Source organism: Rana temporaria, chromosome 3 (genome assembly GCF_905171775.1).
Source record: "Rana temporaria chromosome 3, aRanTem1.1, whole genome shotgun sequence".
Classification (NCBI taxonomy): domain Eukaryota; kingdom Metazoa; phylum Chordata; class Amphibia; order Anura; family Ranidae; genus Rana; species Rana temporaria.
Genome location: NC_053491.1, coordinates 386,970,011 through 386,986,574, shown reverse-complemented (window position 1 = coordinate 386,986,574; position 16,564 = coordinate 386,970,011). Strand labels below are relative to the sequence as shown.

Here is a 16,564-nt window from a genome sequence, read left to right as displayed (position 1 = left end):
ATGTTTTGCATTATAACTAGTTTGATACCTGTTGAAATCGAGCTCTTTTATTCACCTCCAGCTTTTCTGAATCATTATTCTCACTGACTTCCTGGTTTGCGGTGCGCATTCATTCTTGCTACATCACGGCCTAATGGGAACTACAGTTCCCATTAGGCTTAGCCTCCATGCCTGTGGGGGATAAGAGAGCATCTTCACGCAGGGCTACAGTCATAGGGAGGGGGTGAGCACATTCTGCTTTCCACCATGCAAAACAGCTCAGATGCTGGTGGAAAGCAAGAAGAGGAGTGACAGGTAATGGCATTTTCAGACCTGGATTACTGTATTTTGGAGGTCAAAAGGAAAAACGAGGTAAGTGATATTAAAATGCTCTAGCTTACAGCAATCAATGGATCTAATAAAAAACTAACCTTTTGTGTTCCTTTAACTGAACAAGCTGAACTTAGAAATCGATTGGTTTCTATGCAGAGCTGCACCAGATTTTGCACAGCAACCCCATTCTCAGGGCCCAGGGACTTTTTATTATAGCAAAACAGAGTTTTTTTTGTTCAACAGACTTCAATGGAAAAGCTGCAGAAAAGCACGTAGTGTGTTTTTTAATCTGGTCAACAACAAATTGGCCAAAAAAAAAAAAGCATAAAGAACGCAAACATGGTAAAATCACGTGTGCAAAAACGCACTGCAGAAACAGATCAAAAGCAAACTGCATAGGTGTGAACCGAGCCCAAGAGCCCATTCACACAGGGGCGGCACGACTTTGGGGGGCGACTCGGCAAGGCGACCTGAAGAGGTCTTCAGAGGAGACTTGCAAAATAACTTCTGTATAGAAATCAATGCAAGTCGCCCCCAAAGTCGTACAAGAACCTTTTTCCGAATCGGAGCGACTTGTGTCGCTCCTATTAGAATGGTTCTATTGCACAGAGCCAGAAAAAAAGAGGAAAACTAGAACCCCTAACTGGACTTTTAAGGCACTTGTGGTGAACAAATTGTGTATAAGGAAAAGTATATCTTTATATAATATTTATTAGAAAACTCAAAACAATTAATTAAAAAAAAATTTGCATGATCGGAGGTAGACATGAGATATTTGTACCTCCGATCATGTTCATTTTTATTGAATTAATTGTTTTGAGTTTTCTAATAAATATTATATAAAGATATACTTTTCCTTATACACAATTTGTTCACCACAAGTGCCTTAAAAGTCCAGTTAGGGGTTCTAGTTTTCCTCTTTTTTTCTGACTTACATTTGGATGTGGCACTATACAGGATAGACACCGATAACTCCTTTCCCGCTATTGAACAGAGCGGGACACGACTTGTCAGGTGGCTATCGCCTCCAACGAGTCGCTTTTGTGTAAATGGGCTCTAAAGGAGCTACAGTTTGTGATCCTATTTCCCTGTGAATGGTTATACAAACATTACATTAATTTTCTGACACAGCATTTCTCATTGTACAATTGCTTTTTTTAGAACATGGGATTCTGGGTTGGGGACTGAGTTCCCCCACTTTTATTCCCAGCACCAGTAAAATTAAACAATTGCCTGAAGCTGCTGTTGCATGGGCAATATTAAAAAAGGAAATACAAGTTGGTATTGGGCTGTATGTAGAACACCAAAACGGCCAATTTATATATATGTGGTCTGCTTTATCCAGTAGGACATCTGTATATTTGCCTGGAGTCCAGCTTTAACAGTTGACAATGATAAAAAATACAAATAAAATAATAGCATCCAAGAACCTTAACACAACAGACCTGTTCAAAAAATTCCCTTTTCATTGTTCAGAAATAAACTACAGAGCCGCTGAACACAGTCTGCTACCTGGCAGCGTAAAAACAGATCCATACATCGATACATGGCACTATCCAAAACTTCAATCAGGATCCTAAATATCAGTGTGATGAGATGTCTTTGCACTGGCCTTGCAGAGGCAGTCCAAAAGCAGAAAAAGCATGAAAGAGAATCCATTTAAACAGATCCCATCCATTCGAAGAGCAGCTTTGTCAGAGATACAAAAATGAATATAGGAGGTAGGCAACCACCCCATGGCAAATGGCTCTTGAAGATTAAAAGCGGGCAGGGGGTTGTGGGTAAAAATAAGTCTTATAATAGGCAAGTTTTTAAAAAAAGTTAGCTTTGCATCTGAATAAATGTAAGTCTTCTAGGCACAGCGAGTCATCATAGTACCAAATCTGTTCAAGTGAAAGAATATTTAACAAATAACGGATGATAAAGTGCTGCTTGTAGTGTCTCTCGCTTTAAATCCCCTTTTTTTTGGCTTACATTGCCAGGTGCCGTCTGTACGGTGAGTGTGACATCACAGTACGAACATGAGTACAAAAACAAAGCACAGAAAAGGATGTGGATTGCAGGGCATTTTAAGAGGTCAAACCTGGAATTTTCTTCTTTTTGTTTTTGATAACAAAGGTTTTTTTTCCCCACAACACTTCAAATCCAGTGTGAGAAATAACAGCTAAAAGCAATCGCAGATTGTTGTAGCATGTCTGTAAAGCAACACATTTTACAAAAATATAGATTACTAAAACTGACAGACGTAATCCACAACAAACTCTTGTCCTCCTTATCCCCGGTCTTTACTTGACTCCCAAAGCAAGTTCTGATTGTCTCATGTGGATGTGAACAGGTGTCAGTGGATGTAATTGTCACCCTGCCAGTCGGGAATTGCGTCGGTTCCTCCAGGCTGGTCTCAGCTCCCGCACCAGGAGTGGAATGATGAATAAGAGGGTAAGTAAAGTCTGCGGGCACAAAAAGGCATAAGCTTTAGTTAGGACAATGGGATGCACGCCCTCATACATTATCTCATGAAATGACACTGTTAATATTTATTTTTGTAAATTAAATTCTGCATAAAACATTTAAAAGCTTCATCAGTGCACATGGATCACATGGAGGAATCGGGAGGAGAGTCGGCCGGACCAAAAAAAAAAAAAAAAAAGAAGAAGAGGATCTCCCTTGGATCTGTAACGCTGCCTGCTGTCAAACAAACTCCGGCCTCCTATCATAGATGTCACATTACTTCACTTTCCCAGCATTGGACCAGTGTGCTTTCTATCATAGGAGCTGGTCCAGGAAGCGATCTGGCTGGTTCTCCTCTTTCTCGCCTTCCCCACAGTTTCCTGGCAGATTGCTAGGAGAAAACCGTCTCGCATTTAACCTCGCCTACAGGCGGTGCCCACCTCCCCTCCCCTCCAGCTCTACACTGTGGAAATTGAGGGCTGCACTAGAGGCCAGTGACATCACTGAAAATGCAGCCTATTTATTAGAAACCAGTGACATAATTACAGCATTACCCACCTCTCCCCCACCCATGTTTTGCCCCTCTTGCCTGTAGTGCTGCATTCTCTTCAAAACACACACAGAGAATCCAGCACTGCCTCACTGCAAGCCACCATTCAGGTGCCATAGGACCTGCACTGCCATCTAGTTCCCCCTTCAGCCGGCTGCCTCTTCTGCATGCACCCCCCTGGCCCAACCCTGAGCTGCTGTGTGCCAATTTGGCAGCCTCCCAGAAGAAGTGATGCAAGTATCCCAGGAGGCTGTAGGACCATGTACGTGTCATTCTGGTCTGAGCTGGAATAGTGCGGGGCAAAAAAAAAAAAAACTCTTTTTTTTTTTTTTTACATTTCCAGCAATACTTCTTGGGGAGTAAGGGAGTGTTAAATGGAACCAACTAACTTTTTGGAGTTAGGCTCTGCTAGTCCACTCATTAGAAACCAGCGACATCACTGAGAAAGCAGCCTATCCACTAACCATAGAGTCTATCCTTTGCTAGAGACCAATGATATCCGAGAATAGAGCCTATCCTTTACTAGAGACCAATGATATCACTGAGCATAGAACCTATCTTTTACTAGAGACCAATGATATCACAGAGAACGTAGCCTATCCACTAACTGAAGAGACCAGTGTCATCACTGCAGCCTATCCATTCAATAAAAACCAGTGACATCACTGAGAATGCAGCCTATCCATTCACTTTAGACAGGCCATACTGACACAGCTGACAAGCTGCAATCCCAAACACTGATAAGCATCTGCATTACTTGAACTGTTTAGTCTGAAAGCCGCCTGCTTTCAATTTAACAGGGACACCATGACCCAACATAGTGGAAGAGTAAACAAACCTTTGTATATTGTGATCACAATCTGTCCTCAAAAGGTTTACTTTCTGGTGCAGTTATCTGCATACCACTTGGCTGCTCCTTATACACAAAATTCCAAGGTAGCTTGCAAGCTCCAAAATGAACAAAACACTACAAACCCCTTCAGGATAAAAGGGTACAATGAGATATTTTCGATCCTTGACAGACTACAGGTCATAGCCAGGACTAGGGAGAATCTGATCATCACTAAAAAGTGACCACAGGACTTAAAGGATAAGTTCACCATTCATAAACATGTTACACCCATATTCAGAGTGTAACATGCTATGAATGCACCAGCCCCCCTCCGTCCGATCCCGGTGTGACAGCAGATTGGGGGATCTTCTCCCAGTGTCTGCTGCTCACCCGGCTTCGGCACTCATGCACAGTCCTCCATGAATGGAAAACGACGTGGTCTGGCAGTCGTTGTGGCTGTCGGCTTGTCGTTTTCAATGAACTACCATGGCATTGTGAGCGCTGTGGTAGTTCATGGAGTCTGTCAGAATGTATTGGCTTCCTCGTACGAGGTAAGGTCAAGCCAATACACTGACAGATCTGCAGGAGACCCGTATGGCATCGGCAAACTGCTGATAGCTGGTACAATGCTTTACAGGTTCCCAAAAATAAATGCATTTTTGTTTTACCTGCAAAAAAATGTGCATTTATTTTTTTTTTTGTCAAAAGGTGATCTTATCCTTTAACAGGCACCCAAAGCATTAGCAGAAGAGACTGCATTACAAAATGTAATCTAGGCAAACTGCTAAAGACACAGACGAAATAGAATGCAACAGTTTTGAGTGCCACATCATTTGTATTTCTATCCACCCAGTCCTCAGATCAGCCAGGCTGAAGACACTTTCTCATTTAAAAAATGAAGGAATACAGTGATGTCTTCATATCAGACTGCTGACTAGATAGTGAAAAGAAGATTGTTGAAGGTATTCCACTTCTGTCTTTGCTCACTCCTCCTATCAGCATGTCCCTAGTTAGCACTTCTGCAAGCAAAACACCTTAAAGGGTCACTAAAGGAAAAAAAATGTTTTGCTGAAATTACTGTTTACAGGGTATAGAGACATAAAAGTTAACGGATTCCTTTTAAAAATGATTAAAATTAGATAAAAATCAATCCTATAATGTGCCTACAGTTTCACTTTCGTTTTTAAACTGGTTTCATGTTTCTGTGAAATAGAGAGAGACACAGAACAAAAACAAACAAATCCAGGGCAGTGTTTTGTTTTTAAAATGAATCTGATGAGGAGTTTTAGACACACAGCTTGGACCACAGTGAAAAGCTGCCATGAGATTTTTCATAAGGAGCCAGACAAGCAGGAAGTGTGGAGATCAGAGCAGAATTACAGCAACTTCAAAGCAAAAACGAACAATGAGGACATGAAACCAGTACTGCAGTAAGGTAAAGGAAGCTATTTAGCTAAAAAAAAAAAGGTTTTCCTTTAGTGATCCTTTAATGAAGTACAGATGGAATATACCCAAGCCAATATTGCTCTATACTAAATAAAATCTTAATAGCCAATTTTTTCATTCAACAAGGGAGCGTTGTGGTAAAAATCAAAGTCCTCTAATTTCACCTTAATTCATGCTCGATATAAAATGAATGAGACAGAAGACCTCTGGATCTCCATGTCCCATGGGAGTGCAGTTAGACGCTAAGGGGCAGAGCTGGGAACCTTTGTCTGTAGAATCAAACACTCCTAATGGATGGACAGTAGCAGGTCTGAAGCTTTGGTCAGGTCTTGAATGGTACAGTACTTTTTGTCCCCAGCCCTTATAAGGTCCAACAGCATGAGAGGATGTACAGCACACACAAAACAGGTCTCCAGCCATTTTTTCCCCCCATTTATTCCACTTGTCATTCAGCCCTGCTGTGCCACAAACATGGGTGAAATGCAATCTTACCATGAGAATGAAGAAATAAAAGACCCACATCCAGCCCAGTCCTCCTTGGATCACCGACACCAAAACCTAGAAATTAGAGCAAAGTCAGTGATGAGACCCACAAAGACTGATATTCTATGATGTTCATAGTAAAATGTGTACACGTAACAAAAATGCTCCTTCACATTCGGCAAACCTGGTATACTCAGGCAGAAGAATTGAGTATATCTAAAGCTAAAACATTTTTGTTTGGTTTTAATAGCATATAGAAGGGTTAAAACCCATCAGGTTTTTCTTTTTCTTGCTGCCTGGGTCTCATTGGGGAAACTTCCTCTCAAATCCATCTATCTTAATTTAAACAGAAACAGGAAAATCCATTGAAAGTGAGAGAAACCCTAGATGATTGTCACCACATGTCCCCATTGGAGGATTCCCGCTCTATTCTTGCTTTTGTGACAACTCAAAATTGTTGGATTTCCCCCTTTCTCCAGTTTTGGTGTGCAGTCTTACAGTTCACACTGTCACAGTATTAATCTAACTTCCTAAAGGAATTCAAAGTACAAACCAACCTTACAATTTTCTGGTCTCCGTTAAAAGAGAACCAGTCTTAAAAAGATTAAAAGAGAAGTGCAGGAATAAAAAACAAATATGCATACTCCCCTAGATGGCTGCAGCATTGATCAGAACTGCAGCTGTCCCGCCACCGCTTTACATCAAGAACTGAGCAATCAAAGACCACTGCTCACTCAGTAATCAGGTCTATTCCGAGCAGAGATTGGCGACTGTCAGTTTCCAATCTTTGCTCAGCCCCTCCAACGCTCACTAGACTGTAGAGCGAACTGAAGTGGCCAACTCAGGCTTTCAGCGGCATGCTGAGCAGCCGAGCCAGACATCTGGGCAGATCCTGACATTATTGTCTGGATCTCTGCAGCGCCTGGGCAGGCTCTGTGATGTCTGCCAACAATAAACTTTAGCCCGCTGTCAGTGGAATCTGAGTCCCAGGAGCGCAGAAAGTGCACTACTATTACCCACAGGAGAAGTATGGCCAAAAGAGCTTTAGCAATACTTCTCCTTTAACCACTTCCCGCTCGGCCTATAGCCGATTTACGTCCGGGAAGTGGTTATGAAATCCTGACAGGACGTTCCACAACGTCCTGCAGTATTTCATGCCGCGCGCGCCCGTGCGGGCGCGCATCGCGGCGATCGGTGATGCGGGGTGTCAGTGTGACACCCTGCATCTCCGATCTCGGTAAAGCGCCTCCGGCGGAGACTCTTTACCACGTGATCAGCCGTGTCCAATGATGGCTGATCACGATGTAAACAGGAAGAGCCGTTGATGGCTCTTCCTCACTCGCGTCTGACAGACGCGAGTAGAGGAGAGCCGATCTGCGGCTCTTCTGACAGGGGGGGGGTTCGCGCTGATTGTTTATCAGCGCAGCCCCCCCTCGGATCGCCACACTGGACCACCAGGGATGCCCACCCTGGACCACCAGGGAGGGCAAAAAAAAAAGCCTGCAAAAAAAAAAAAAAGACGTTAAAAAAAAAAAAAAAGCATTCAAAAAAAGAAAAAAGATGCCAATCAGTGCCCACAAATGGGCACTGACTGGCAACCTGGCAAAATCAGTGCTGCCCCACAGTGTCCATCAGTGCCACCCCACAGTGTCCATCAGTGCCACCCCACAGTGCCCACCTATCAGTGCCCATCTGTGCCACCCATAAGTATCCATCAGTGCCACCCATAAGTGCCGCCCATGAGTGCCCATCTGTGCCGCCTATGAGTGCCCAGTGCCGCCCATGAGTGCCCATCAGTGCCACCTATGAGTGCCCATCAGTGTCGCATACCAGCGCCGCCAATCAGTGCCACCTCATCTGTGCCCATCAGTACTACCTCATCGATGTCCATCAGTGCCATCTCATCGGTGCCCATTAGTGCCGCCATATCAGTGCCCGTAATTGAAAGAGAAAACTTATTTACAAAAAAATTAACAGAAAAAATAAAAACGTAATTTTTTTTCCAAATTTTCAGCCTTTTTTTAGTTGTTGCGCAAAAAAAAAAAAAAAATCGCAGAGGTGATCAAATACCACCAAAAGAAAGCTCTATTTGTGGGGAAAAAGGGACGCCAATTTTGTTTGGGTACAGTGTAGCATGACCGCGCAATTGCCATTCAAAGAGCGACAGTGCTGAAAGCTGAAAATTGGCTTGGGCGGGAAGCTGCGTAAGTGCCTGGTATGGAAGTGGTTAACCACTTAAGGACCGGACCAATATGCTGCTAAATGACCCAAGGGGTTTTTACAATTCGGCACTGCGTCGCTTTAACAGACAATTGCACGGTCGTGCGACGTGGCTCCCAAACAAAATTGGCGTCCTTTTTTCCCCACAAATAGAGCTTTCTTTTGGTGGTATTTGATCACCTCTGCGGTTTTTATTTTTTGCGCTATAAACAAAAATAGAGCGACCATTTTGAAAAAAATGCTATATTTTTTACTTTTTGCTATAATAAATATCCCCCAAAAACATATATAAAAATATATTTTTTCCTCAGTTTAGGCCGATACGTATTCTTCTACCTATTTTTGGTAAAAAAAAAAAATGGCAATAAGCGTTTATCGATTGGTTTGCGCAATTACAAAATAGGGGATAGTTTTATTATTTTTTTTTTACTACTAATGGCGGCGATCAGCGATTTTTTTCGTGACTGCAACATTATGGCGGACACTTCGGACAATTTTGACACATTTTTGGGACCATTGTCATTTTCACAGCAAAAAAAGGATTTTTGTACTCACCGTAAAATCCATTTCTCTGAGTTCATAGACGGACACAGCATCCTTTGACCTTAGGGTTATGCTTCTTCCTACCAGGAGATTTAGGCAGAATTCTACAGCACTTAAGGTGTTAAAAACTTTCCTTCATGCCGCTCCTCCCAGGGGGCGTGGCTCCCCCAGGCATAACCCCCACTCTGCTTCAGCAGCCTCAGTTCGTAACAAGCAGTACAAACAAAGGAGGGGTGGGTGCTGTGTCCGTCTATGAACTCAGAGAAATGGATTTTACGGTGAGTACAAAAATCCTTTTTTCTCTTTCGTTCATAGACGGACACAGCATCCTTTGACCTTAGGGACGTCCCCAAGCAGTGTCAAAAAAATTCGAGGGGTGGGAAAATAACACAGCAAAAACAGGTTACACCCCAAACAAAACCGGAGTTACTCAACGGAGGAACTCCAACCTTAAACTGCCGCCTGTAACACCCTGCGGCCGAAGGAGGCATCAGAAGATGCACTCACATCCACCTTATAAAACTTTGAAAAAGTGTGGAACGACGACCAGGTCGCTGCCTTACACACCTGTAACACAGAGGCTTGGTGTCGGAAGCCCAGGAGGCCCCGATCGCCCTGGTCGAATGCGCCATGACCCGAAAGGGAGGCGCCCGCCCCTTCAGGACGTAGGCCTGAAGCACAACCTGTCGGATCCACCTGGAAATGGTGGCCGACGAGACTGCCAGGCCCATACTGGGACCGGACACAGACACGAACAGCGAGTCCGACTTCCGGAACGGAGCTGTCGCCGACAAGTAAACTCGAAGGGCCCGAAACCACATCCAGAGAATGTAAAGAGGCTTCCTTCGGGTTCTTCGGCTGAGGACATAATGATGGAACAACAATGTCCTCGTTAATGTGAAAAGGCCGAACGACCTTCGGAAGAAAAGAGGGCTGCGGGCGCAGCACCGCCTTATCCTGATGGATGACCAAGTAGGGGGCCTTGCAAGACAAGGCCGCCAGTTCAGACACTCGTCTGATAGAGGTAATAGCTACCAGAAAGATCACCTTCTGCGACAAAGTCAGCAAGGGGATCTCCCGAATGTCCTCAAAGGGGGCACGCTGAAGCGCCGAGAGGACCAAGTTCAAGTCCCAAGAAGGTAGCGGAGGGCGCACCGGGGGGGCCACATGCCGGACCCCCTGCACAAACGTGCGAACCAAAGAGTGCGCTGCCACGGGACGCTGAAAATAAACAGCCAGAGCAGAAATCTGACTCTTGATCGTGCTCAAGGCAAGAGCCTGGTCCACTCCCCGCTGTAGGAACAGCAGGATCTGGGACACCACGTACGTACGGGGGTGCCACTTCATCTCCTCACACATAGAGATGTATGCTTCCCATGTACGATGGTAAATTTTTCGAGAAGTGGACTTCCGTGCACGCATCATGGAAGAGATTACCGGGCCCGACAGGCCCCGGTCCTTCAGTACCTGGTTCTCAACAGCCACGCCGTTAAAGCCAGTGACCGTAAAGCAGGATGGAAGATCGGGCCCTGAGACAGGAGATCTTCCCTCAGAGGCAGGCGCCAGGGGGCGTCTGCCACCAGACGTACCAGGTCCGCGTACCAAGAGCGACGCGGCCAATCTGGGGCGATCAGGATCGTTGGAATCCCTTCGGCTTCCACCCTGCGCAGCAGGCGGGGTAGGAGCCTTAGAGGAGGGAAGGCGTAAATCAGGTGATATTGACCCCAGGGAGCCACCAACGCGTCTGACGCGTCTGCCCACGGGTCCCTTGACCTGGCCACAAACCGTGGCACCTTCCGATTGAGACGGGACGCCAGAAGGTCTACGTCTGGAGTGCCCCATTTTTTGGCACAGGATCTGAAACACCTCCGGGTGGAGAGACCACTCCCCTTGATCCAGAGTCGTGCGACTCAGGAAGTCGGCTTGCCAATTCCGAACTCCCGGAATGTATACCGCCGACAGGGCCGGAACGGACCTTTCGGCCCACCGAAGTATGTGAGCGACCTCCGTCGCCGCGGCCGAGCTCCTTGTGCCGCCCTGATGATTGACGTACGCCACGGCCGTGGCGTTGTCGGACTGGATCCTGACAGGACGGCCCTGTAGCTCCAGCGACCACCTGACAAGGCACAGCTTGATTGCTCGGAGCTCCAGGATATTGATCGGCAGGCGGGACTCCTCCCGAGTCCAGCGCCCCTGGGCTGACTGGGTGCCCCAGACGCCCCCCCAGCCGAAGAGGCTGGCATCCGTCGTGACCACTGTCCAGCGGCACGGAAGAAAAGACTTCCCGGACCGAAGCACCGGAGACGTCAGCCACCATGCCAGGGAAGATTTGGCCAGATGGCTCAACCGAATCTGGCGATCCAGAGAAGATGGGACCCTGTCCCATCGTGACAGAATCTCCTTCTGTAGTACCCTGGTGTGGAATTGGGCATACAGAACCGCCTCGAAGGAGGCCACCATCAGACCCAGAACCCGCATGCAGAAGCGAAGAGATGACCACTTCTGGGTCAACAACTGTCTCACTGCAGATTGCAGGGTCAGCAGGTTTTGCGATGGGAGGAACACTTTTGTCTCCCCCGAATCCAAAACCAGCCCCAGGTGTTCCAGCCTCTGGGACGGAACCAACACTGATTTTCTGAGATTCAGAAAACCAGCCGAACTCCTGCAGAGTCCGACACGTGATGGACACGTCCTCCTCTAACTCTGAGCCTGAAGAAGCTCTCAGGAGAAGGTCGTCCAGGTATCCCACGATAGCGATCCCTCGCTGCCGTAGCAAGGCCAGGATCGGGGCGAGCACCTTGGTGAACACCCGTGGTGCCGACGCCAGCCCGAACGGGAGGGCCACGAATTGATAGTGGTCCTCCCCGATCGCAAAGCGCAGATACCTTTGGTGGCTTGTGCCAACGGGAACATGCAGGTATGCGTCCATGATGTCTAAGGACGCCATGAAGTCCCCCTGGTGGAGGGACGCTATGATAGAACGGACCGACTCCACCCTGAATCGCTGCACCTTGACAAAGGAGTTGAGGGCCTTTAGGTCCAGGATAGGGCGAACCCCTCCCTTCTTGGGGACCACGAACAGATTGGAGTAGAACCCCCGAAACCGTTCCAGCGAGGGGACCGGCACAACCACCCCCCTGTCCAGAAGATCCTGGACAGCCCCGGACAGGGCTAGCCGACGATCCGGAGGAAGCTGGAGGTTGGATGGAAAAAATCTGTTTTGGGGGACAAGAAAGGAACTCTATCTTGTACCCCGAGGCGACCACCTCGCAAACCCAACGGTCGGATAGAAGAGAATTCCACCGATCCACGAAGTCGTGAAGCCGTCCCCCCACCCGAGACCCGGGCGGGGGCAGACCTTCATGCGGAAGCAGGCTTGTCCGCAGGCTTGTTCGGTTTTTTGAACCAGGGGCGCTTACGCCCGGCAGCAAGGGCTTTTGCACCTTGCGGACCTTTTCCAGCCGCACGAAAAAACCGCTTAGGGGGTAGTAAAAGTAGGACCTTGCTTGCGGCGAGGTTCCCTACCCTTCCCCGACTGAGGGAGCAAGGTGCTCTTACCTCCAGTGGCATCCTTAATGATGTCATCCAGGGATGCCCCCAAAAGCCGTCCGCCCTTAAAAAGCAAATCTATCAAGGCCTTTTTTGAGGACTGGTCAGCCGACCAGCACTTCAGCCATATAAGGCGGCGCAGAACCACTGCGTAGACAGAAGCCCTGGAAAGCAAAGGAATCTAATCCATATCCGCCTCGCAGAGAAACTTCTGACCCTGAATCAACTGTTCAGCCAGGTCCCTAGAGGACTCGGAAGCACCCTAGACCTCCAGATCCTGCAGCAGGAGCTTCGCCCTTTCAGTTAGCGTCTGAGCAACCAGGGCGCCGGCCAGAGCCGGCCTTACCGCCGAACCCACCACCGAGAACAGGGAGCGGGCCACGGCCTCCACTCTCCTATCAGCGGGGTCCTTGAAAGCAGGAGCCCCCTCCACAGGCAACATAGTAGCCTTACTCAGTCTGGACACAGGAGGGTCCACCGACGGAGGAGTGACCCACTTTTTTTTTTTTTTTTTTTTTTTTTAAAAGTCCTCCTCCAGGGGGTAACGGGTAGCAAAGCTTTTAGGAATAGTAAAAGCCTTTTGCGGTGTATCCCATTCCTTATACAACAAATTGTCCAAATAAGGAACACAAGGGAATACCTTAGCGGTACGCGGTGGTTTGCGGAATCCAAAAGGGACTGACACCGCTGGTGTCTCCGCCACATCCTCTAAATGAAGAGTCTCACGCACCGCAGTAATAAGAGCTCCAACAAATTCCTTGTCAGCAGACTCCGCAGCAGAGTCATCCTCGCTGTCCATGTGGGTTAAGCCCGCATCCTCTGACATGACAGAACCAGAAGCATCAGATTCTGCGTCAGAGATATCCCCAGAAACAGCCTCCGGGGGGGGCGCTTTTTTACCCCCCAACCGAGCACTGGCTGCTCCAAACCTGGTGAGAAAAAGACTCCAGGACAGCCGACACCGACTCAACAGATGTGGCAGGGGAAGGGGCGCTTAAGGGTTAATTCCGGCATTGTGAGGAATGAGGGGCCTGATTCAGGCTCCATATTGCAGCTGCCGTGTCACCCCCACTGCCAATGGCAGGAAAAAAGTCCCCCACAGGTCACCTCCCGGCCGCTAGAGCACAGTATGGGGCCCCCTGAGACTCACCACCCTCTCGTACAGCGCGGTCTGTGAAGGCAAGTGTGTGCTGAGGAGAAGCTGCAGCGCTGCGTCTGTCCCCTCAGATAATTCGCGGTCTTTTTTCCCCGCCGAAACGGCCACTAGAGGCCGAACTAGTGCTGAAAACGGCGCCGGCCACAAGAAAATGGCCGCCGAATAATACAAGCGCGGCTCCGGCAAAATGGCCGCCGTTGCGCAGTTTTAAAAAGACAGTGTACCCAAAAATGACAGTACACCAAAACAGCACACAGCACACACAAAAATGCCCAGAATGTCCACCACAGTCCCCTGCAGTGACACAGAACAGCCCCAGCCATACCACGAGTGAAAAAAATGAGCCCCAGAGAAAAAAAAACCCTGCACAGCCGTCACCCAAAAGGGGAAGGAGGGAGAGGAATAAGGGAGAGAGGAAAGCAGGGAAAAACCCTCAGTCGACCTCCCAAGGGAAAACATTCCAGCCAGACCACTTACCTGAGTAAGGGGCCACTACTTACCTGTCCTGCGACTACCCGGCTGGAGGTATCCCAGACAGAACCAACGTCCGCGAACGGCATGGTTGTCAGCCAGACACACTGTGACAAGGCCATAGAGACCGGTCATATGTGTGCCCTAGAACCGAAGTTCCCCGGCCGCCCCTGGAGCAATGGGGCCTGTCGTGGACGTCCCAAAGCGGAGCTGAGGGCCGGCACACGCTCGAAGGCCGAACCTGGGGGGACTACAAGGGTCGAGGACCCAGCCTGTCACCCAGTCGGCTGTTGATAGAAGAATCGCAGGATTCAAAAATAAAATAAAAAAGCGAGGAAAAACTCGCAAAAAGCAAAAAAATTTGCAAGAAAAAACTCCAGAGTCCAGGACTCCAGAGAGAGCCTGACTCTCCTGACGGTTAGGCAGAAACAAACTGAGGCTGCTGAAGCAGAGTGGGGGTTATGCCTGGGGGAGCCACGCCCCCTGGGAGGAGCGGCATGAAGGAAAGTTTTTAACACCTTAAGTGCTGTAGAATTCTGCCTAAATCTCCTGGTAGGAAGAAGCATAACCCTAAGGTCAAAGGATGCTGTGTCCGTCTATGAACGAAAGAGAAAAATGCATTTAAATTGCATTGTTTATTGTGAAAATGACAGTTGCAGTTTGGGAGTGTGTGTTTACAACTGTAGGGGGGTGTGGCTGTAGGTCTGACGTCATCGATCGAGTCTCCCTATAAAAGGGATCACTCGATCGATGCAGCCCCCACAGTGAAGCACGGGGAAGCCGTGTTTACATACTGGCTTATTTAGCTTTACTTTGAGGCTGACACTTTAGCTTCAGAAGGCCAGAGATTTGAGGTGAAGTTTGACAGCTGTTGTCATAAAAACTGCTTGACCTCACATCCTATCCCCCTAGCATTGGAATAAGTCCAATAACAGAGGCATATAGTAAAGAGAAATCCAACACTAAAAGGCTCCGTTATAGGTCTCTGTTATGTACTGTCAGGAGCTCAGAGACAGTCTGAGATGTCAGTGAGTTTGAAAAGCGGCAGTTGTCAGACTTTCATATGAATGTGAAGAAATTGGTGCTTGTTGTGCCAGAAAACTGGTGCAAGAGATGTGTGCCACATTTAAAGGATGCAAGAGAAGCAGCTGAAGCCAATCTGCTCAATATGCTAGGTTTAGCGCAGACGCATAGTAAACAGAGAAGATTACCACTAACTAAAGGGCTTGCACCTCTTTGTTAATTAGGCTTAGTTGTGCTTTGTTTTCTCAGTTTTTAAAAGTGCAGCCCCCCCCCCCCCCCCATCAATGTTTTAGGAAGGTCAAATATAAAGATTTAAAAAAAAAGTCAGCTCTGTCACTATAATAATTTGGCAATCTACACATTCAATATAATTTGCAGCTGACAGCCAAGGTTGTTCATGGGGGTACCAGATCAATTACGCATTAAGATTCAGATCAATTCCTACAACAAGCACAAAAAGGACAGGTAAAACCAAATGTGTGTCTATATAGCAGCTCTGCAATGAATTGGCACCCTCTTAAGATCACAAACCTTTACTCAGCATGTTCGTACTCACTTGGCCCACAGCAGCTCCCATGCTTCCAGTTCCATCTACAATGCCAGTTACTGTGGCTAGGGCCTCACTGCTGCCTCTCACCATCTCCTGTCGGCCCAGGTCTGCAGAGATCGCTGAGCTGATCATGTTTGAGGGACCACCAATGAAAAAGCCTAGAGGACAAAAATGCACCACTAATTATCGTTACAGGAAACAAGTAAATACATTCTATTACGGCAATTGTGCTATTAAATGAAAGGGGTTACTTTATATCTCAAAACAGAATCATGACATTTTCTATATTAGGATACGAAAAAAGTAATCAAGTTGATCCCTAGGCATTCTAATAGAATTCTGTATTCACTAATACACCATTACAATTTTTTTTACTTTTTTTAATGCAAGCATTAAAAGTACCTATACATTATAATTCAGACAGGAAGAGGCAGTACAAGGAGCCAATTAGTTCATGTGAGGAAAAGGGACATTCTGATAGAACAGAGCAGTGTGACAGACGAGTTCAGTCTACTGTAACTCTCACTTTCCAGTCACAGCCTGGGGGCAGGTCTCTGACAGCCTGAGCTCAAGGAAAGTGGGTTGAATGATGCCGACTATCATGCAACATGAAAGACTGAGGACATCTAGTGGTGGAAATGTGCTGGAGATAGCTCCTGATTGAAGTCAGCATTGCAGCAAAAGCTATTTTGAGGACTGAATTACTCACCAGCCCCTTATTTCTCAGAGGTCACAATGGTAAGATTTGAAAATGGTAGCTTGTGTCTCTGCCCTGCCCACAATGCTATTACAGTGTTGTTCCAGCACAGCTAAACTCCATACTGGTTTATATTACATTATGAAAAATCAACGGGAAAGACAGCATCATTTAGCTTTGTAATAGATGTAATGGTTGGGCAGATCTGGAAGTTGCTGGTATGGATAATTTGCTACTAATCCTTGAGATATAAGAAGAGCGCATGCAATTCAAGTTGTCAGAAG

General features: G+C 47.2%; 1 protein-coding gene across 1 annotated transcript in view; it reads right to left on the bottom strand.

The window, feature by feature from the left end:
• Positions 1 to 1,634: 1,634 nt before the first annotated feature.
• The window catches only part of SLC37A3 (solute carrier family 37 member 3), a 45,369-nt gene continuing 30,439 nt past the window's right edge, over positions 1,635 to 16,564 (bottom strand). Inside the window, exons 13-15 of the mRNA XM_040345743.1 lie at positions 15,590 to 15,741; positions 6,081 to 6,146; positions 1,635 to 2,759 (exon numbers count right to left, since the gene is read on the bottom strand). Of these exons, the coding sequence (XP_040201677.1) occupies positions 2,667 to 2,759; positions 6,081 to 6,146; positions 15,590 to 15,741 (311 nt within the window). The 3' untranslated portion in view covers positions 1,635 to 2,666. The remainder of the gene's footprint in view (positions 2,760 to 6,080; positions 6,147 to 15,589; positions 15,742 to 16,564) is intronic.